The sequence below is a fragment of the Vigna umbellata genome, chromosome 8 (assembly GCF_029865625.1).
Source record: "Vigna umbellata cultivar VRB3 chromosome 8, Vumbellata_1.0, whole genome shotgun sequence".
Lineage (NCBI taxonomy): Eukaryota > Viridiplantae > Streptophyta > Magnoliopsida > Fabales > Fabaceae > Vigna > Vigna umbellata.
The window spans coordinates 34,914,846-34,934,251 of NC_142172.1; the positions used below are offsets into that span (position 1 = coordinate 34,914,846).

The 19,406-nt window shown below is 37.2% G+C and overlaps 3 protein-coding genes across 5 annotated transcripts; 2 read left to right on the forward strand and 1 right to left on the reverse strand.

The window, feature by feature from the left end:
• Positions 1–466: 466 nt before the first annotated feature.
• LOC148194567 (uncharacterized) lies at positions 467–7,229 on the reverse strand. 3 transcript variants are annotated; one of them, XM_088097417.1, is made up of 10 exons: positions 4,718–7,229; positions 3,424–3,506; positions 3,116–3,352; positions 2,374–3,033; positions 2,035–2,294; positions 1,785–1,952; positions 1,602–1,706; positions 1,452–1,500; positions 1,276–1,371; positions 467–1,187 (listed from the first exon to the last, which is right to left on the reverse strand). In XM_088097417.1, the coding sequence occupies exons 1-10, from the start codon at positions 7,227–7,229 to the stop codon at positions 1,098–1,100; spliced, it is 4,260 nt and encodes a 1,419-aa protein (XP_087953543.1). In that variant the 3' UTR covers positions 467–1,097. The 3 variants fall into 3 exon arrangements, with proteins under 3 accessions (XP_087953543.1, XP_087953545.1, XP_087953544.1); XM_088097419.1 differs by lacking the exons at positions 467–1,187; positions 1,276–1,371; positions 1,785–1,952; ... (2 more) ...; positions 3,116–3,352; positions 3,424–3,506 and having other exon boundaries at positions 1,402–1,760; positions 5,657–7,229; XM_088097418.1 differs by lacking the exons at positions 467–1,187; positions 1,276–1,371; positions 1,785–1,952; ... (2 more) ...; positions 3,116–3,352; positions 3,424–3,506 and having other exon boundaries at positions 1,402–1,760; positions 5,649–7,229.
• A 2,926-nt stretch (positions 7,230–10,155) lies between these two features.
• LOC124829890 (GDSL esterase/lipase At5g33370-like) lies at positions 10,156–12,392 on the forward strand. The gene is made up of 5 exons (XM_047303474.2): positions 10,156–10,480; positions 10,665–10,792; positions 10,887–11,129; positions 11,459–11,711; positions 11,778–12,392. Exons 1-5 carry the CDS (start codon positions 10,234–10,236, stop codon positions 12,008–12,010), a joined length of 1,104 nt encoding a protein of 367 aa, XP_047159430.1. The 5' UTR covers positions 10,156–10,233; the 3' UTR covers positions 12,011–12,392.
• Positions 12,393–16,720: 4,328 nt separating this feature from the next.
• On the forward strand, positions 16,721–18,463 carry LOC124829891 (GDSL esterase/lipase At5g33370-like). Its single transcript, XM_047303476.2, has 5 exons — positions 16,721–16,976; positions 17,063–17,190; positions 17,281–17,523; positions 17,670–17,922; positions 18,074–18,463. The coding sequence occupies exons 1-5, from the start codon at positions 16,721–16,723 to the stop codon at positions 18,307–18,309; spliced, it is 1,116 nt and encodes a 371-aa protein (XP_047159432.1). The 3' UTR covers positions 18,310–18,463.
• Positions 18,464–19,406: the final 943 nt, after the last annotated feature.

Below are 19,406 nucleotides of genomic sequence, written 5' to 3' on the forward strand. Positions count from 1 at the left end.
TATAACTTCTATAAAATGATACACTTTTTTATTTTATTTTGTTTTTCTAGTTTTACTTTTTAAATTTAAATAATTATTTATTATAATTTTTTTATTTTATAATTTTGATAACTACTTATTCAAATTTAAATAATTTTTTATAATAAAAAAATTATTTATGTAATGTTGAAAGTAATAGGTTAAAGATAAAATCAAATTATAATATACTATATGAACTAAAAATCCATTTTTAACCTGGTATAACAGTTATTATTAGAACTTTTCTTAACGAGATTTACGTGAATATACGTGAATATTCTGTTCCAACTTAGTACAAAATGTGGTGATTCCATGGTGATTGAAGTGTCACAGACCCAAAATGATTGAAGTCGCAACTTGAGTCCAGTTCATCACCAACCAAACACTAGTGCAGAAACGGCTTTTTACGTCCGATATTTTGGCCTTTTGACGTCCGGCGTACGCCGGACGTCTATGCGGTAGACGTCCCTCAGACGTCCGTCGTGCCAGGACGGACGTCTATATGAACGTCCGCTGCCTGAGGACGGACGTCTATATGAACGTCCGCTCTGCCTGAGGACGGACGTTTATATAAACGTCTGCTGCATCAGGACGGACGTTTATATGAACGTCCGTTCCTGAGGACGGACGTTTATTATAAACGTCCGCTGCCTCAGGACGGACGTTTATAATAAACGTCCGCTGCCTAACCACGGACGTTTATAATAAACGTCCGCTGTCTGAGGACGGACGTCCATATAAACGTCCGCTGCTGTCTGAGGACGGACGTCTACCTTGCTGAGTTCTTTTGGTGTAGGGCTGGGGTGGGACGTCCGTATGTGCACAGACGGACGTCTATAGACGTCCGACTGTACACTAACGGACGTCTAGTGGGCGTTTTTTTTTTAAAAATTTGTTTGTTTTTTCAATAGAACCACACCTGAAAAACAGAAAAATGTCCCAGAACAATTCTCCAATAACATAAATATGCGTTTTATATAAACAAATTTCTACTTAATGTTCAATCCACTACCAAACTATTAACATAAAAATAAAACTAAAACCAAACAATGTTCAATCAAGAAGAAATATAACTATTCCTAACTCCATCTTTGTAGAAGATAAGCGGTCCACTCCTGCCTTATCTGGTTAATTGTGTCCTCTGTAATAGGCGATGTAGTCTTGAAGTGCTGCAAAATTCAAGAAAGATTCATTATTGTTTCATATATAGTTGAAGATGATTTTGATTTGTAATGTATTGAAGGTATACATCATTACCTCATTCCAGTCATCTGTAATGACAGCTCGAATGATGGTCTTAATCCAACACATCACATAGAAGCCACATTCCCATGAATCTACTTGCTGGTTACACTAAAATAACAAACTAAATAGTTAAAAATTTAGATCATTCAATAACATAAATGAATTAGAAACTATAAATGACTTACAACCTTTGGATACAAAATTTGAACCAATTGACCACGAGATTTACCAATAACTCTGTACAGATTGAAAACACAAAGTATAATTAATATGACTATTTTATCATAAAAGTTGAAGGTTAACATCAAATTGAAGTCATTTTTTGGAGAAACACTTACCCTTGAAGCATGGTTCTCAACTCAGTTTTCATCCTCCTGTGCAACGAACAAAACCATATAATTTTACAGGTTTTGGGAATGATGACCATCAGCTGCCAGTGAGACCTATCACGAAGGACAAATAGTTATTCAACTAATTAAGGAAACTATAATAATAAACTGACCACATATAAAAACACGTACCCGTCAATGTATGGCACAAGGTATACGTCTCTTTTGGACTCATCCATCCATGTTTGCAAATAATGTTGTCTGTTTTGAAGTGTGTTACCAGACGGTTGAATGGTCTGAGGTTCAACAAATCCGTACATGGAAGACCGACCTTGGTCTACAACGATTGTGTCCATGTACCTAAAACAACAAAGTTAAGTCGTTAGAAACTATATAAGAATGTAAATAAAAGTAATATCAAAGACCAAATTGACTAACTTACATGCACCACAGCTGAATGATGGAAATATTCAACATCCTGTCTCCCTCAATCACCTCCAATGCATCAGAAAATGTGATATAAACTGGCACCTGTGGGGGAAGACCAAATACCCTCAAATCCCAGTATAGTTCTAATGATGCTTTCTTCAATCTGGGTAATTTTGTCACTAACTTTGATATAGGATCATCCTCTGCTTCAGCCATGTCATCATCTTCATGTATGACTGTATCATGAATTGGCTGCTTCTGAGCACGTGTGAACTGAAGATAAGAATTTACGACAAAGCTTTATAATATGAAGATAATTAACATAGAAATACTAAGGAAAAAGACATTATACCTGTGGAGTCGCGATGTGGGACATGATCAATGCTCTAGGCCAGGCAATAAATGTTCCTATGGCCTCCCCCACAAAGTTAATTTCTGGAGTGGGTACAGGCACCTGAGCCTGGGGATCCCGAACCTCGTCAATGGTCACACGCACGTGCTCGGGTAATATGGCAACACCATGAATGGTCTCCCCTCCCTCAAGCACTCGTCCGACAGCCACAATGCGTGGGGGATCCCCATCAACCAACAGGTCATATTGACCGTTATACTCATTGGGTTCGACAGCAGAGCATGATCCTCTAGTGCTGACACGAGGTGCTGTGGGAGTTTCATCGGCCCCCATGTGGCCTTCCGTCATGGAATGCAGCTTTTCTTCAAGCGCTCTTTGTATTTCTTTTTGTTCTTGTAGCTGCTCCATGAATCGTTGCTCCATTGATCTCATGCTTTGGTTGAGTCTTTCCTCCCATTGAAGATCCATCTGCCTCAGTGTCTCCTGACTCATTGATTGGGGGGTTTTTTGTGTAGGGCCAAAATAGTCACGAAGACCAATCGCCCCTGGAACTCCACGTACACGTCCTGGGTGCTCGGGCCTTCCTATGGCCGTTGTCAGAATGTCGTCCCTACCTTGGCCAGCAAATGTGCCCTGAGTCTGCTGCTCAACCAACTCATCCTGCACATAAAAAAACCAAGTTACTTAGAAGACATGCTGTGATAGATACACAATCAAATAACTGCTTATAATTTGAACTTACAATTCTCTGTGAGATCAAGGCAGCTGAGGAAGATGTCATGTTCCCATCAGATTTAGTCCTAGCAGCCTTCCACAGCTCGTACCTAGCAGGTGCAGGTGCTAGGTCAGGCGACTCAAGTCCCAAGGCATCGGCTGTAGACTTTCTCAGTTTCTTCTCCAGTTTTGCATATCCACCTCGTGATAACAAGTGGGGTGTGTCGTTTAGCCTTTGTCTTTCTTGGGCGGCTAACCTTTTATCCTGTGAAACCATGTATATAAGTAAGTCTAAAATCATAAAAACTCAATGAAAGATGATCTTAAGAAACATACCTTCCATTCTTCAGACTCTCTAGATGCACGAAACTGCATCCAATCCTCCTCTGTGAAGGTATAATGCTGAGATGGATTTTCATGTTGTCTATCTCCAAAGACATATAGTCGTGTCAGCCTTGTCTTGAAATCCCTAAATCTTATCGCTATATGCGATAACACTTTCCTTCTGATTTGCAATGTGTTTGGAATATCAAAATGTTGCTGTTTAAAACAAAAAACTTGTTACCAAGAGAAAAGTTAACAGATAAGTATATCACAAATTGCATGAAGTCTAAACATACCTGAACATCTTGCCATAAGAGGTTCTTGTCGACCTCTGGGACGTCATCCCAACATGCATGAAGGATAGAGACATGACTTTTTGCTAACTTGCCCAGATAACTCCTAAACCTATCAGCATTTGGCCCTGATGGATGACCTGATCTGGGGTCAATGTCAACATGCCTCCTCTGACCATCCACGCGTCCGGATGTCACATCTGCCACTCGGGTGACGCCTCGTCCACGTCTGCTCTTTCCCGATCCTGAGTCTGAGGCCGACATACCTGAAAAATTAGACAACGTTAGTAATAATTCAATTATGATGAACATACATATAAAGTCAATAAAAGTGAAAATATTAACCTATTAATTAATTGTTTTTTCCCAAATGCCTTCGTTGTGATCACTACGAATTGCTTGCATTACATCGGCAACGTCATCAACTGGGTCTTCAGTGGGTCTACATGCAACAGATGTTGTCTCAAGTATATCAAGAGAATCGTCATCATCATGTCCATGCATGTTTCTACCTTCTAAAACCACTGACCATTTGTTATTCGATGGATCACTTACGTAGAATATTTGTCTTGCTTGACTAGCCATGATAAATGGTTCATCAGTGTAATTCATCTTGTTCAAGTCTACCAATGTGAAACCAAGGTCATCCATCACGACACCAGAATTTATATCAACCCATTTACACTTGAAAACTGGTACTCTAAAAGTAACGTAATCAACTTCCCATATTTCTTGTATTATTCCAAAATAACTGATGGAAGCTGTGATTGGATTTTTGTCTTTAGAACTAGCAAAGTGCACAGACTCAGCTTGTAGTGTGACGCCACTATTTTGAACTCTGCTTTTGTCATCTTCTACCTTTGTCTGAAAAGAAATATTGTTTATATAGTACCCACCATATGTAATGACCTCTGTGTTCGGTCCACGAGATAACCTCAATAAAGTTTCAGAAACATGTGGAGTCGCATACACCTTTTTCTTAAACCATCCCAAGAAGGTTTTCACATGTTCATTAAGATGCCATTTTTCACTCATTTTTGGGTTTGCTGCCTTTATTTCATTAACGTGGTCAGAAATGTAAGGAATCACATCAACAGTGTTGTTTAAGACGTACAAATGAGCTTGGTCAATTTCTTTTCTGCTAACACTTTGAATTGTCACACCTCGAACACCCTTACCTTCACATTTTCCTTCGTTTTTGCTCTTGGGAAGACCGACGGGTTCACAAGATGGCATATAACTTGAACAAAATTCAATGGCTTCTTCTGCAACGTATCGCTCTATGATTGAAGCTTCTGGTCTATACTGATTCTTGACATATCCCTTTAAGATCTTCATGTATCTTTCAACTGGGTACATCCACCTTAAGAAGACCGGCCCACATATTCGAATTTCTCTGACTAGATGAACAATCAAATGTACCATGATGTCAAAAAAGGAAGGTGGAAAATACATCTCCAATTGACATAGTAGTCTTATTCCCTCATTTTCCAATTCATCTAAACCTCGAGGGTCAACAACTTTCTTGCAAATGGCATTAAAGAAAAAACTCAGACGTGTCAGAATACCCCTAACAGAAGGAGGTAATATGCCTCGAATAAGAACCGGTAACAATTGTTGCATCAATACATGACAATCGTGAGACTTTAAACCAACTAGCTTTAAGTCTTGCATAGACACAAGGTTACTAATATTTGAAGAATAACCTTGCGGAACCTTCACACTTCTTAAACAGTTACAAAAACTTTGTTTTTCTTTTTTGGAAAGTGTGTGACAGGCTGGGGGCAGATAGGTGCGTCTTCCTATTATCTGTGGATGTAACTCAGATCGGATTCCCATGTCAGCCAAATCTTGTCTTGCCTTTATTCCGTCTTTGCTCTTCCCTTTGACGTTTAATAAAGTTCCGATGACACTGTCACAAACATTTTTTTCAACGTGCATCACATCAATACAATGTCTAACATCAAGTTCACACCAATATGGAAGCTTAAAAAATATCGATCGTTTCTTCCAAATGTTCTTTGCAGAGGTACTTTTATGATGTTTTCCAAACACAATGTCAATGTTTTTGACTTCGTTGTACACCTCTTGACCATTCCGGGGTCTGCACACAACCTCATCCTCAGCACTTCCATTAAATGCTTTTTTCAATCTACGATAAGGATGATTACGAGGAAGAAATTTTCGATGTCTTGTATATACTGTCTTCTGACCATGCTTCAACTGAAGGTAACTAGTGTTTTCTTCACATATGGGACATGCAAAATGACCTTTAACACTATAACCGCTCAAGTTTCCATATGCTGGGAAATCATTTATAGTGCAAAACAACATTGCACGCAAACGGAAATGTTCATGAACATGTGAATCAAACACGTCGATGCCTTCTTCCCACAACAGTTTCAAATCATCAATTAAAGGTGCTAAGTAAACATCAATGTCATTTCCAGGTTGTCTAGGACCCGATATCATCATGGTCAACATCACATATTTTCTCTTCATGCACAACGAAGGAGAAAGATTGTAAATCATCAACATAACTGGCCACGAACTGTGTTTGCTACTTAAGTTTCCATAAGGATTCATACCATCAGTTGCAAGTGCAAGCCTTAAGTTTCTTGGATCTGCACCAAATTCAGGGAATTTGTCATCAATATTTTTCCATTGTGGAGAATCAGCAGGGTGTCGAAGAAGATTATCGCACTTTCTTTCGTCAGAGTGCCATTTAAGGTTCTTTGCATCTTCTTTAACAGAGAACATACGTTTGAACCTAGGTATTATAGGCAAATACCACATCACCTTAGCAGGTGCACCATCATTACCTTCATTACCAGTGACTCTGTCAGATTTCTTTTTAAAACGGGATAAACCACATGTTGGACAATAGTTTAACGAAGCAAACTCCTTTGTGTACAAAACACAATCATTAGGACAAGCATGTATCTTTTGATATTCAAGACCCATTGGACATAAAATTTTTTTGGCCTCGTAATTACGAATAGGTAGAGTATTATTTTCTGGAAGCATCTCCTTCAACAACTCCAACAACTCGGTGAAACTTTTATCGGTCCATCCATTCCTTGCTTTTAAACTAAACAACTTTAAAGTTGAAGACAAGCGTGTAAAGTTTGAGCATCCTGGGAACAACGGTTGCTCTGAATCATTAATAAGAGTATCATACAAATTAGCCCTTCCAAAATTATCTTCACCGACATCACGTATCATGTCCTCTAAATGGTCACTCATCCATTCTTCCACATAATTTGTTCCTCGTGACGTGGTAGGCTGCTCAAGTACTTCTCCATGCCAAGTCCAAACGGTATAAGTCCTCATTATGCCGTACATGAATAGATGGTCACGCACATTGCCTAAGTCTTGGCGTATTTGATTAAGACAACGCACACAAGGACAAAAATATGTCCCGTTGACAGACTTAGCATTTTGTTGAACGTATTGCAAGAACTGCGAAACACCCTTGTCATATTCTTCACTCATGCGACGTTCGTTCATCCATCTTCGATCCATACTATGTTCGTAAAATCATTAGTTCAAGTGTTTTAACTCTCACAAGGTTAGGCCCTACCCATTCAAAAAAATTAATTTTCATAATTTGCTCAGCCACATGCATTGAAGTGTACGTCATAAAATTGATACAATTTCGGCAGCATTTCGCATTGGTCTCCAAAATACACGAAATGAGAGTAGTCAACGATGACCACAATCAAATATGCATCCGGAGAACAACACAAGTACTGAACCGAAATTTCATCAATCTTATCCTTAAACTCCAATTGACATGGTATTGCAAATTATGAAAATTAATTTTTTCAAACTGTCCAATCGGACAATTCAAAATTTAACACAAACGATTAAAAGATTAATCGTTTGTCTTAAATTTCAAACGGGAACTAAGTGTCACTCAATGTATGGCAATAACTAATACACATTTTACACAATAACACATACATGCATACACAAAATTTAACAGTCAAAAACGTGTATACACTAATACACATTTCGCATTAATCGTTTAACACAATAACATAAGTCAAAAACGTCCATACACAAAATCCACATACATGCATACACAAAATTTTCAACCAACAAGCTAACCTGAAAAGTTGATTCCAAATGAGAAGGAGGGAAGTGGAGGACTAAACGGCCTAACTCGCAGTCCAAAAAGAGGTCAAGGAAGTCGTCCAAGAACACGCAAGAGTCTGCAAAAAAAACGGACCCAAAACAATTTTTAATCGGTTCAAATCAAAGACATTTCATCACATACCAATGTAATCCGATTAAATGTAATTTTAAACGGTCCAAAAGTGAGAAAACGCACCTGCAAATCAATGGCGCAGCAGCGTTCTGCGGAGGAAGACGATCAACAGTGGTTGCACGTTTGCGGAGCAAGGTAACTGGTCACGTTTCGCGGGAGCAAAGGTTTTATAATCTTAGACGTCCGACACTCTGGGGGACGGACGTTTATAATAGTATAGACGTCCGTTTCGTCACTAATATGACGTCTTTGACGATTTAAAAATCATATTCGCGGGTGCTTTAAACGTCTGTCCTGGGTCACGGACGTCTATTGTACTGAACAACTGAACGTTTCAGCTCCCAATTGCAGCCCATAAACGTCCGTCCTACGAGGGCACGGACGTCTATAATATTATAGACGTCCGTGCCCCCAGACTGGACGTGTAAACCCTAAACCTAAACCTGCAGAGAATTAAATACCCAACCACCCCTGTCAGTACATAAACGTCCGTCCTGGGAGGCACGGACGTCTATAATATTATAGACGTCCGTTTCGTCACTAATATGACGTCTTTGACGATTTAAAAATCATATTCGCGGGTGCTTTAAACGTCTGTCCTGGGTCACGGACGTCTATTGTACTGAACAACTGAACGTTTCAACTCCCAATTGCAGCCCATAAACGTCCGTCCTACGAGGGCACGGACGTCTATAATATTATAGACGTCCGTGCCCCCCAGACTGGACGTGTAAACCCTAAACCTAAACCTGCAGAGAATTAAATACCCAACCACCCCTGTCAGTACATAAACGTCCGTCCTGGGAGGGCACGGACGTCTATAATATTATAGACGTCCGTGCCCTCCAGACTGGACGTGTAAGGACTGAAGACAATTAAATACCCAACAACCTGTCAGTACTTTAAACGTCCGTGATGCGGGGACGGACGTCTATAATGGCTGCCATGGTATTTGAAACGTTCAGCTTATAAACGTTCAGTTGTCAGCATATTAAATTCATATCATTATAAACGTCCGTCTCAACCTGGGACGGACGTTAAAAAAGCTAAACACAGACGTCCGTCTCGGCCAGGAACGGACGTTCACAAGTGCACATGATTTTCACTGTTGAGCTTTTAAACGTCCGTCACCTAGGACGGACGTTCATAACACTATAAACGTCCGTCTCGGCCAGGGACGGACGTTCAAAAAGCATGTCTGTCAGTCCTCTGAACGTCCGTTCTGAGGACGGACGTTCGCGCACTCACAGGACGGACGTTCTTTGTTAATGAACATACTCGCCAAGCGCACGGACGTCCGCTCACCCAGGACGGACGTTCAGAGATTGACTCTGTCAGTCGTCTGAACGTCCGTTCTGAGGACGGACGTTCGCGCACTCACTGGACGGACGTTCTTTGTTAATGAACATGCTCGCCACGCGCACAGACGTCCGCTCACCTCAGGACGGACGTTCAGAGATTGAAAACGTACGCCTATAAAACGTCCGTCCGCATGTGACGGACGTCTATAATACTATAAACGTCCAGCTCGACCCAGGACGGACGTTCAAGGATTGACAACGGCAGCCTTTAAAACGTCCGTCCGCGTGTGACGGACGTCTATAATGTTTAAAACGTCCGTCTCGACCACGGACGGACGTCTAGAGGTCCACTTATTTACTATTATGCCACCGGTCACATATATACGTTGGGGATTCGTGGGACGGACGTCTATTGGGTGACGTGAAAAGCCGTTTCTGCACTAGTGAAATTCTGGAGACGGAGTCCGTAATAAAGAGATGTTCTAGGATTTATTGTTGTTCCTATAATCTAATATGTAACTTTTTGCAGATAAAAATAAAAAACAAGAATGTAACATAGATATGGCATCGACAAGTGAGGGTAAAAGTAAAAATATTTTAGGTTTCTTGTGGTTTTAATGAGGCATCATTTTTTTACCACGGTTAAGTAATGAGTAGTTGTGGGGGTTGGCGGGCCAATGTTTCTGTTCATTTGATACGAAGTGGGACGTGTTTTGGAATCTGAGAAAAAAGTCACACATTTGCTTAAACAAACAACCCTAGCAATTAATTGAGGTACTTTCTCTTCTTCATTCGGCGGTAGCTTTTTAACTTTGTAGAGGTGGTAGAAAAACTCATTTATGATTTTCAATGTGCTCTTCATCACTTCACACATCGTTACATCCATCACACCTTATATATATTACCCTTTTCCCAGTCCTCCAGTGTCAGCGACAATTAATATTCACTCATAACCATGTCCATGGCTACTTGTTCAGAGTCCAGCTTTTGTATAATAGTCACAACCTTGCTTTTGTCTATAAGTTTCGCTTCTGCTCAGCAAAGGGCTTTCTTCGTTTTTGGTGATTCACTCGTAGACAGTGGCAACAATGACTTCTTGGCTACCACTGCACGAGCAGATGCTCCCCCCTATGGCATTGACTTTCCAACACACAGACCCACCGGTCGCTTCTCTAATGGCCTAAACATCCCTGACATAATAAGTATGAGTTCTTGTAACATGGTTAATCATACTATAAAAATGAATGGATAGTTATCACGTTTAATGATCAAGACTACTCGTTACCAATTTTAGTTTTTCTAGTAGTTTTTTACCTAATCTCCCATTTGCATGCATGCATGACTGAAAGCTGAGGTTGGGTTCATGTGAGAAATGGTTAATTGCAGGTGAGCAGCTTGGCTTAGAGCCTACACTTCCATATTTGAGCCCTCTGCTTATAGGAGAGAAACTCCTAGTTGGTGCCAATTTTGCATCTGCGGGGATTGGAATTCTCAATGATACCGGATTTCAGTTTGTGAGTTCAATTACTTTGTGTTAACTTTACTTATTTATATAACTAAAAGATATGATAGTAATATATATAGTGTGCTGTGTAATTATTCTGGCAGCTTCACATCATTCACATCTACAAACAACTGAAGCTATTCCAACATTACCAGCAAAGGTTAAGTGCGCATATTGGTGCAGAGGAAGCTTGGAGGCATGTAAACCAAGCACTTGTTCTCATCACTCTTGGAGGCAACGATTTTGTGAACAATTATTACCTGGTCCCATATTCAGCAAGATCTCGCCAGTTTTCTCTCCCGGACTACGTCATCTATATCATATCTGAGTATCGTCTAATTCTGAAGGTATCAATATATTTCCAAGTAAATTCTATATATCGTTCAACCATGCATGCCCTTTGTTCAATTCATTTGCTGAGAAATTTAACAGCAGAGATATGTACTATAAAATTAAAACTCGGTTGCCTCAAGTTAGCAAATGAGTGTGACTATATATGCAGGAGACAAACATTTTGGTTGGTGAGTTGTACTAAAAGTGTTGTTTAACAGCATTCCAGAAAGACTTATTATATATCAGGTTAAATGCAACAAAAATCACCGTGCAGTAGATTTCCAACACAAGCTTTTACTTGTCAAATTTTTGTTCATCATATGCATTTACATAAAAAGTGCAGAGGCTGTATGATCTGGGAGCTAGGAGGGTTCTTGTCACGGGTACGGGACCAATGGGGTGTGTGCCAGCAGAGTTGGCCTTGAGAAGTGGAAATGGTGAATGCGACGTGGAGCTCCAGAGAGCAGCATCGTTATTTAATCCACAACTTGTTGAAATGGTGAAAGGACTCAACCGAGAGATTGGTGCTCACGTCTTCATTGCTGTAAATGCATATGAAATGAACATGGATTTCGTTAACAACCCTCGAGCTTATGGTACGTTCACTATTACTGCTATAACTTCTCACAAGAGGCTTCTTACGTTTTGTTTGCTTTCCACAGGGTTTGTCACATCAAAGATAGCTTGCTGTGGTCAAGGTCCGTTCAATGGGATGGGACTCTGCACACCCATTTCTAACTTGTGTCCAAATCGCGATCTTTACGCGTTTTGGGATCCATTTCACCCATCGGAGAAAGCTAACCGAATCATTGTCCAACAGATGATGACTGGGTCGGTTCAGTACATGCACCCCATGAATCTTAGCACCATCATGGCCATAGATTCCAGGGTTTGATTGATACGATTCATGGCTTCATTAAGTGGTCACCACAGGATATATGTGAATGTGAAGCCATATTCTACGTTCTCCTAAGTTCTGTTTTATCTGATGAAGATGATCTCCTTGCTATAGTGTCATTTGTGGTTCAAAGTTTGCTGTTTGCCCTAAACTAAAATGTTGTATATTCCTTTTGATTGTGAAGATTTTTGTGTGTAGTGGAGAATGCTGATTGTGATTATGCCTCTCAACGTTGTGTGCTTAATTCCTAAAAATGTAGTAGAAATGAGAGTAAAAGTCTCGTGTGTCTTTAATGGTAGATAATGCACGTGATGAACATTTAATGTCCTTGTCATATTGAAGTTTCGGAAAGGCAATTTTACCCTTATTATTTACAGAACTCTCTTATTTGTTTCATGTATTTAATTATTCAATATTGACACGTGAATGATTTTTTCCTTAAATTTTTCCCATAGTTTTTAAAAGGAAACTAAAATACTAGTTATCTATTTTTAAAATTTTAACATAATATTGTGTTTTCTTTGTATAGTATCAATTGTGAAAATAATGACGTTTTTTTTCTTTTAGATAAATACATTATTTTATAGCCTTCTTCGTAAACTTAGTTATATATTTTGTTGTACACAAAATATTTGGAGAGCTATTTATTTGTTTAAGAATTTTCTATTTTACAATTTATTATTACCATTATTATTATTATTATTATTATTATTATTATTATTATTATTTTAAAAAGGGTTAAATATGTTTTTAGTCCCTAAACTATTGGCCGTTTCTGGTTTTCGTCCCTCTTCCAAAGTAAGGTACAATTTGGTCCTCATTCTTTAGAAAAACGTTCGTTTTAGTCCTCAAAATTTTGTTTTTAGTCCTCGTTTTAGTCCTCAAAACGTTCATTTTTTCCACTAAAACGAACGTTTTTTAAAGATTGAGGACCAAATTGTACCTTACTTTGGAAGAGGGACGAAAACCAAAAACGGTCAATAGTTTAGGGACTAAAAACATATTTAACCCTTTTAAAAACTATGAATGTTTGAAGACAATAGCATACTTTTACATAAATAAAAATTCATCCGTGCGACACTACATCTCACTACCTTTTCTTCCCTTTTTTTTTTAAAATACAAAAGTTAACATTTGTCAAGATGATTTTATCTTTATAAAATCTTGTCAAATGTGTTGTAAACCCTGTCTAACAAATATGTTCGGTCCAGTAAATATGTTAAGTTATATGGTTCAAGAAAGTGTATTCATTTTTACTAACTTAAAGTAATTAAGGAATATTATAAGGTGACCAAATTTTAATAGTTCGATTACATTGTAATATTCCTTAATATCATATATATTTACAAAATATTTAATAAATCAGGCAATGTGTTACATTATTGCTATTACTTCGTTGATTATTATACATATGGTAAGTTATTATATTTGTCAATATTACTTGATATTACCAGTTTTATTATTGCATGAGTTACCAAGCCCATAAATCCTATAAGTACATATGATATTTCACCAAAGAAATTCACATTCACTCGTACCCATTCTTCCTTACAAGAAGATTCAAACTATCTTACTAACCTAAACGTCGAAGAGTCTTTTACACGTAGATCTCCCCCTACATTCCAACCCCTAGGAATACACATAATGATTCCTCAATCCACTCTAGGGGCATAATTAACCTTTGCCCTCAACACAATGAGCTCCTCATCTTTCTCCTTGAGCCTCTTCTGACTTTCGCTCAAGTTGTCTAAGAGCTCGACCTTCTTTCTTTTGAACTCCACAAGCCATCCACAGACTCCTTTTGACCATATAACTTTTGCAATAGCGCATAATGGTCATGCATTGAGTCATCATGACCTCGACACCATACAACCTTCTAGAACAACCTTCTTCAACACCTATAAGTCATAAGGAGTATGAAGAGAATCATTTTTCACAAACTCCATGTGCATCTTTAAATGCCATAATGAGGGGACATCATACATGATGGTCAAGGTGTCCTCCACCTAGAAAGGTGACCTCGAACCTCGATAAGACAACTTAGGAAGACCCCCAAGGCTCAGGTGGGGAGGTGGGGGAACACCGCTAGAGAAGGTGTCGCCCAGAAGAAGCTTGGTCACCTGCACAAGAGCCCCATTGAGGTCGACACCACCAAGTATCGCCCCCTTAGGCTCCTCGGAGACCTCGTTTGCAATCAGGTCCACCACCTCGAGAGGTATATTATTCTTAACATGCTCTTCACGAGTAGGAGATATGTAACAAAGTCTAGAATCGACGACGCCACCGTCACCACAACCTTTTGTTTCTTAGTAGTTGGAGAAGCTACTATGGGAGCAGGCTTGGTAGGCTTGGCCTTCTGCTTCTTTAAATGGGCAAGATGTCATGTCTTGTAGTCAAAGCTTTTCGACCACATGATATTTGCAGAAAAAAAAAATTTAGAATTCCTACTTCAAAGGAAATAGTACTAAAATCGGTAATTATTATATATACGATAAGTCATTATATATATTGATGTTACTTGATATTACCAGTTTTATCGCATGAGTCATAGGATTTAGAAACCCTATAAATATACATGATAGTTCACTAAGAAATACACACTCACTCATACTCACTCTCCCTTACTAAAAAGATTCAAACTTTTTTACTGACTTGAGTGTTAGAGAATTTTTTGCAAGTGGATCTCCTCCTATGTTCCAATTCCCAATAGTACACATCAGGATTCCTCAATTCACTCAAATCTTGTACATATCAGGATTCCTCAATTCACTCAAATCTTGTTACCTGTACAAAAATCTACACTCAAAATTAAGATAAGAAGATATGTCATATGAATTTTTTTTTTCATGTTTGAATGGGCAATCAACTAACTTATAAAATATAAAAAGAAAATAGTAAAGTTCAATAAGTTGACCTAATTGAGTACGTCTCTCTATCCACAGTTATCTACCCGTTTTTTCCTATATGTATGTGTGTTTTTGGGATTTATTTTCCTTATTTAATCACAAATGTTTGAAAATTAAGTGTTTTTTTTCTTAAACTTTTTGGAACATTAATAAGTGACGAAGCAATTTCGTTTCTTACTTCAAAAAAAGTAGAACGAATTTGAAGTTAATATTCAATAACAGAAAATGATCGAAATATTTTATCACGCCAAATGTGAGGGAAAAAAATGGAACTTCTATGCTTACATCCGTTTCAATGAACAAAGACACAAATGATATTGTTTTTAGTTATTCACGTATAAGGTAATGTTTAAGATTATAGTACCTTCTAAAATTACACAATAAGTTTTGACAATGAAATCACTTTAAAAGTCCATGCCTACGTTCTCGTAGGTAAGAAAATACAAGAAAACATGTTTTTACTTTTGAATTGTGCCATAATAAGTTTTTAGAAATATAGTTTCTTTCAAAAAATATTTCATCTTTGGCAATGTTTCAAAAGATGTAGTAAGAAATTCCTTTTAAAATTTACAAACATAAGGTTTTTATGTAATGTTGAAACCACTCTAAACACTATCAATCGTTAGAGAGAGAAAAGAATTGCAAAGTATTTATATTAGTTTTTCCTACCCTCAAATTATGTTCAATTGTTGGTCCCGATACTTTTCACCAACAAAAACAATGTTTATATATATATATATATATATATATATTCTTTAACCTGTGTGTTTTATGTTTAAATGTGTGTATTTTTTTTCCTAGTTTTTCTAAATAATTAACCAAATATTCTTTGAACATACAGTTTTTTTTTTTCAAGCAAGAAAGTGCTAAGATAAGACACATTGTCTCTACAGTCTTGGTAAGATAATTTTAAAAGACAAGGATACGAAGTCTTTTTGTCTAGGCACAGTATGAACTACGCCACACAAGTTAATCAAGATTTTGCTCTAAAAAATCGTTTGATCTTATTTCTTTTCGTACTTTCAAACAATATTGAAAATATCATAGTAAAACCATTGTGTTTTATAGTCTTCTTGCTTTACAGAATGCAAATATTAAAACATTTTTCCAACATGTTATTATAAGTTAAAACATTTGTAATTCTTCTCTATTTTGCAATCATATCGTGTTAACAAATGGAACTGCCATACCACCTAATTTCCTTCTTATATCATATGTCTAAATTGCAATATATATTATATCATATATTGCAATATTATACTCTCATGTAATAAAATATTTAATATTTCAAAGGACAATAAATCTTAAAATGAGAAAAAATAACGATTTCAAATTCAGAAAATTAGGATAATTTAATAAAAATATACATTATCAAACATTAATCTTATCAGTCATGCATTGAAAAAGTCTTAACGGCTATGGTTAACCGTTACAAGTCAAAAAACTTTAATGCGATTGATTTCTCTTTCACTATTCTCCTGATACAATTTCCATAAGAAGGGCCTATTTTAGTTTGAAGCTATAATTTGCGGCGGTTGAAAAAGGTAAAGAAATAAAGAACATGTATCTAATACCGAAAACTTTGGAGATATCATATATGCAGGTACAAATATTTACACTCATTTAAAATTAACCTAACATCATCTACTTCTTACTGAGACTCTGTCCACTAAGCTATGTGAGATAACTAATGAGAGTAGCTAGGTACTAAATATATATATATATATGTGTGTGTGTGTGTGTAACAGAGTAGCCTAGCCATCAATCATAGTTAACCCTGTTTCATCTCCAATTCCAGATCATGGCTAGCTTTCCCATTTTCGGGTCTTACGTTGTTTGGAGTCTAGTGACGGCACTAGCATTCAGCAGTTTCAATTTGAAGGGGGCAGAGGCAGCACGAGCCTTCTTTGTGTTTGGAGATTCACTTGTTGATAATGGCAACAACAACTACCTAGTCACCACGGCTAGAGCAGATGCTCCACCTTATGGCATTGATTATCCAACTCACACACCCACTGGACGTTTCTCCAATGGCCTCAACATACCTGATTTTATCAGTTCGCTTCATAAACTCTCTAATTTTCATTTCACCACTGTTAAACTTCATCTGTACAGCAAGTTGACCTGTGATTAAATTCTGCAGGTGAAGCACTTGGGTCCGAGCCCACCTTGCCATATTTAAGCCCTGAGCTTGACGGGGAAAAATTGCTGGTTGGTGCCAACTTTGCTTCTGCCGGCATTGGAGTCCTCGTTGACACTGGAATCCAATTTGTATGTGTATATATATATAGCAAAACATGGATCACTAGTTTACATGTTCGTGCGATTGATTATGTATGATATATGTTGTTGTCATTGCAGGTAAACATTATCAGAATGCCAAGACAACTAGAATACTTCCAACAATACCAACAAAGGGTGAGTGCCCTTATAGGAGAGGAGGAAACAAGGAAATTAGTGAATGGAGCACTGGTTCTTATCACCTGTGGAGGTAACGATTTTGTGAATAACTACTTCTTGGTGCCTAACTCTGCTAGATCCCGCCAATTCGCTATACCAGATTATGTCACCTATGTCATCTCTGAGTACAAGAAGATTCTACGGGTAATAATAAAACCATGATAATCTGCTAATTACTGAATACAGTGTTGTTATCTGCACATTCACACATGCACAATGATATTAAGCATTAAAACAAGGCTTAACTAATTAGTATTACATTTGGAATGGAATGCATGGACTTGGATCAGAGGCTGTATGATCTTGGAGCACGTAGGGTTTTGGTGACAGGAACCGGACCGCTGGGTTGTGTTCCGGCGGAATTAGCCATGCGAGGCAGAAATGGCGAATGCTCAGAGGAGCTACAGAGTGCGTCTTCCTTGTACAATCCACAACTTGTTGAGATGATCACGCAACTCAATGACGAACTTGGTTCAGATGTCTTCGTTGCAGCAAACACACATCTCATGCACGATGATTTCGTCACTAATCCTCAAGCATACGGTAATCTATGCGTACATAGAACATCACCAGTTCGTTATATCCGAACATCACCAGTTCGTTATATCCGAACATCACTTTCAATGATCAGAATATAAAACTTTCAACTAATACTTCAATTTCTAACAGTTATGGGATGAATTTGTGGATACAGGATTTGTTACCTCAAAAGTTGCGTGTTGCGGTCAAGGACCCTTTAATGGTGTTGGATTGTGCACGGTGGCGTCGAACTTATGTCCAGATCGTGACACACTTGCATTTTGGGACCCATTCCATCCATCGGAAAAGGCTAACAGGTTGATCGTTCAGCAGATTATGACAGGAGCCTCCAACTACATGAAACCTTTCAATCTCTCAACCATTTTGGCCTTGGACTCCAACAAATACTAATCACTAATCAATCATACATCTCCACTACAGAATAAATGATATTTTTTTTGTGACTTTTTGAGGAATGTGATTGTATTTAAGGGAGGTCAATTCATATTATTTCTATCTTCAATCTTATACAGGGAAAAATATATTTGCTTTTGCTTAAATTCATGTGTAGACCCTCATTATCTGAAAGTGTAGACATATATTTGAATGCCTTGGAGTACTTCTTGTACTCTTCTTTTATCTATAAAGTTTTACTTACCAAGAAAAGGTTCATCTTCATGGGCTACTTTTATGTTTTTTAACTATTCTTTCGTATTCTTGTCGCTGTTGGAATAATCATTTAAATTTTGGTTATTCTCAAATAAAGTAAATAAAAATAATAATTTCTAACTATATTTCTTAAACAATAATCCTCATCTTTATTAAGTTTTATGCCCAAAGTTTTTGGGAATATTTTTGTTGAAGGAATTTTTTAATTATTATTTTAAACTACAAGTATCAATATAATTATGGCTAACATCATTACAATACTACTTAATCATGTTTATTAATCATATTTATTAATCATGTTTATATAGAAATAATTGAAGATTACAAAAATATCCATATATATTAATCATGCTTATATTTATTTACGTTTTTTTAATTTTATTTAAATTTTATTTTAAAATTTATAAATTATTTATTTTTAAATATTTGTAGATCTTCGTGAATAGTCACAAGTTTATTAAAACTCACTAATTTTTTTTAAATGAGAATACGATGAATAATAGGTTAGCTTTTTTTTTTTGTTGTCCAGTCAAAGGGTGTTGCTCCCTCCACCTTCACAACCTTCTCCCTCCACCTCCCTAATTATCTTTAATTCCAATTATATCCTTAAAGTTAAAATTTTTTATTTTTATTATTTTATTATTTTAATATTTTAATATTTAAATATAAACTAATATAAATATACATTATTAAAATACATTAAAAAGATATTCAAAAATAATAAATCAAAATATTAAAATATCTAATAAAATAATAACAGAAACATAAAATTAAAACAAAGCTTAAACGGATGTCAACATCCGTTTAAGGCGAAACAGATGTCGACATCCGTTTTGCCT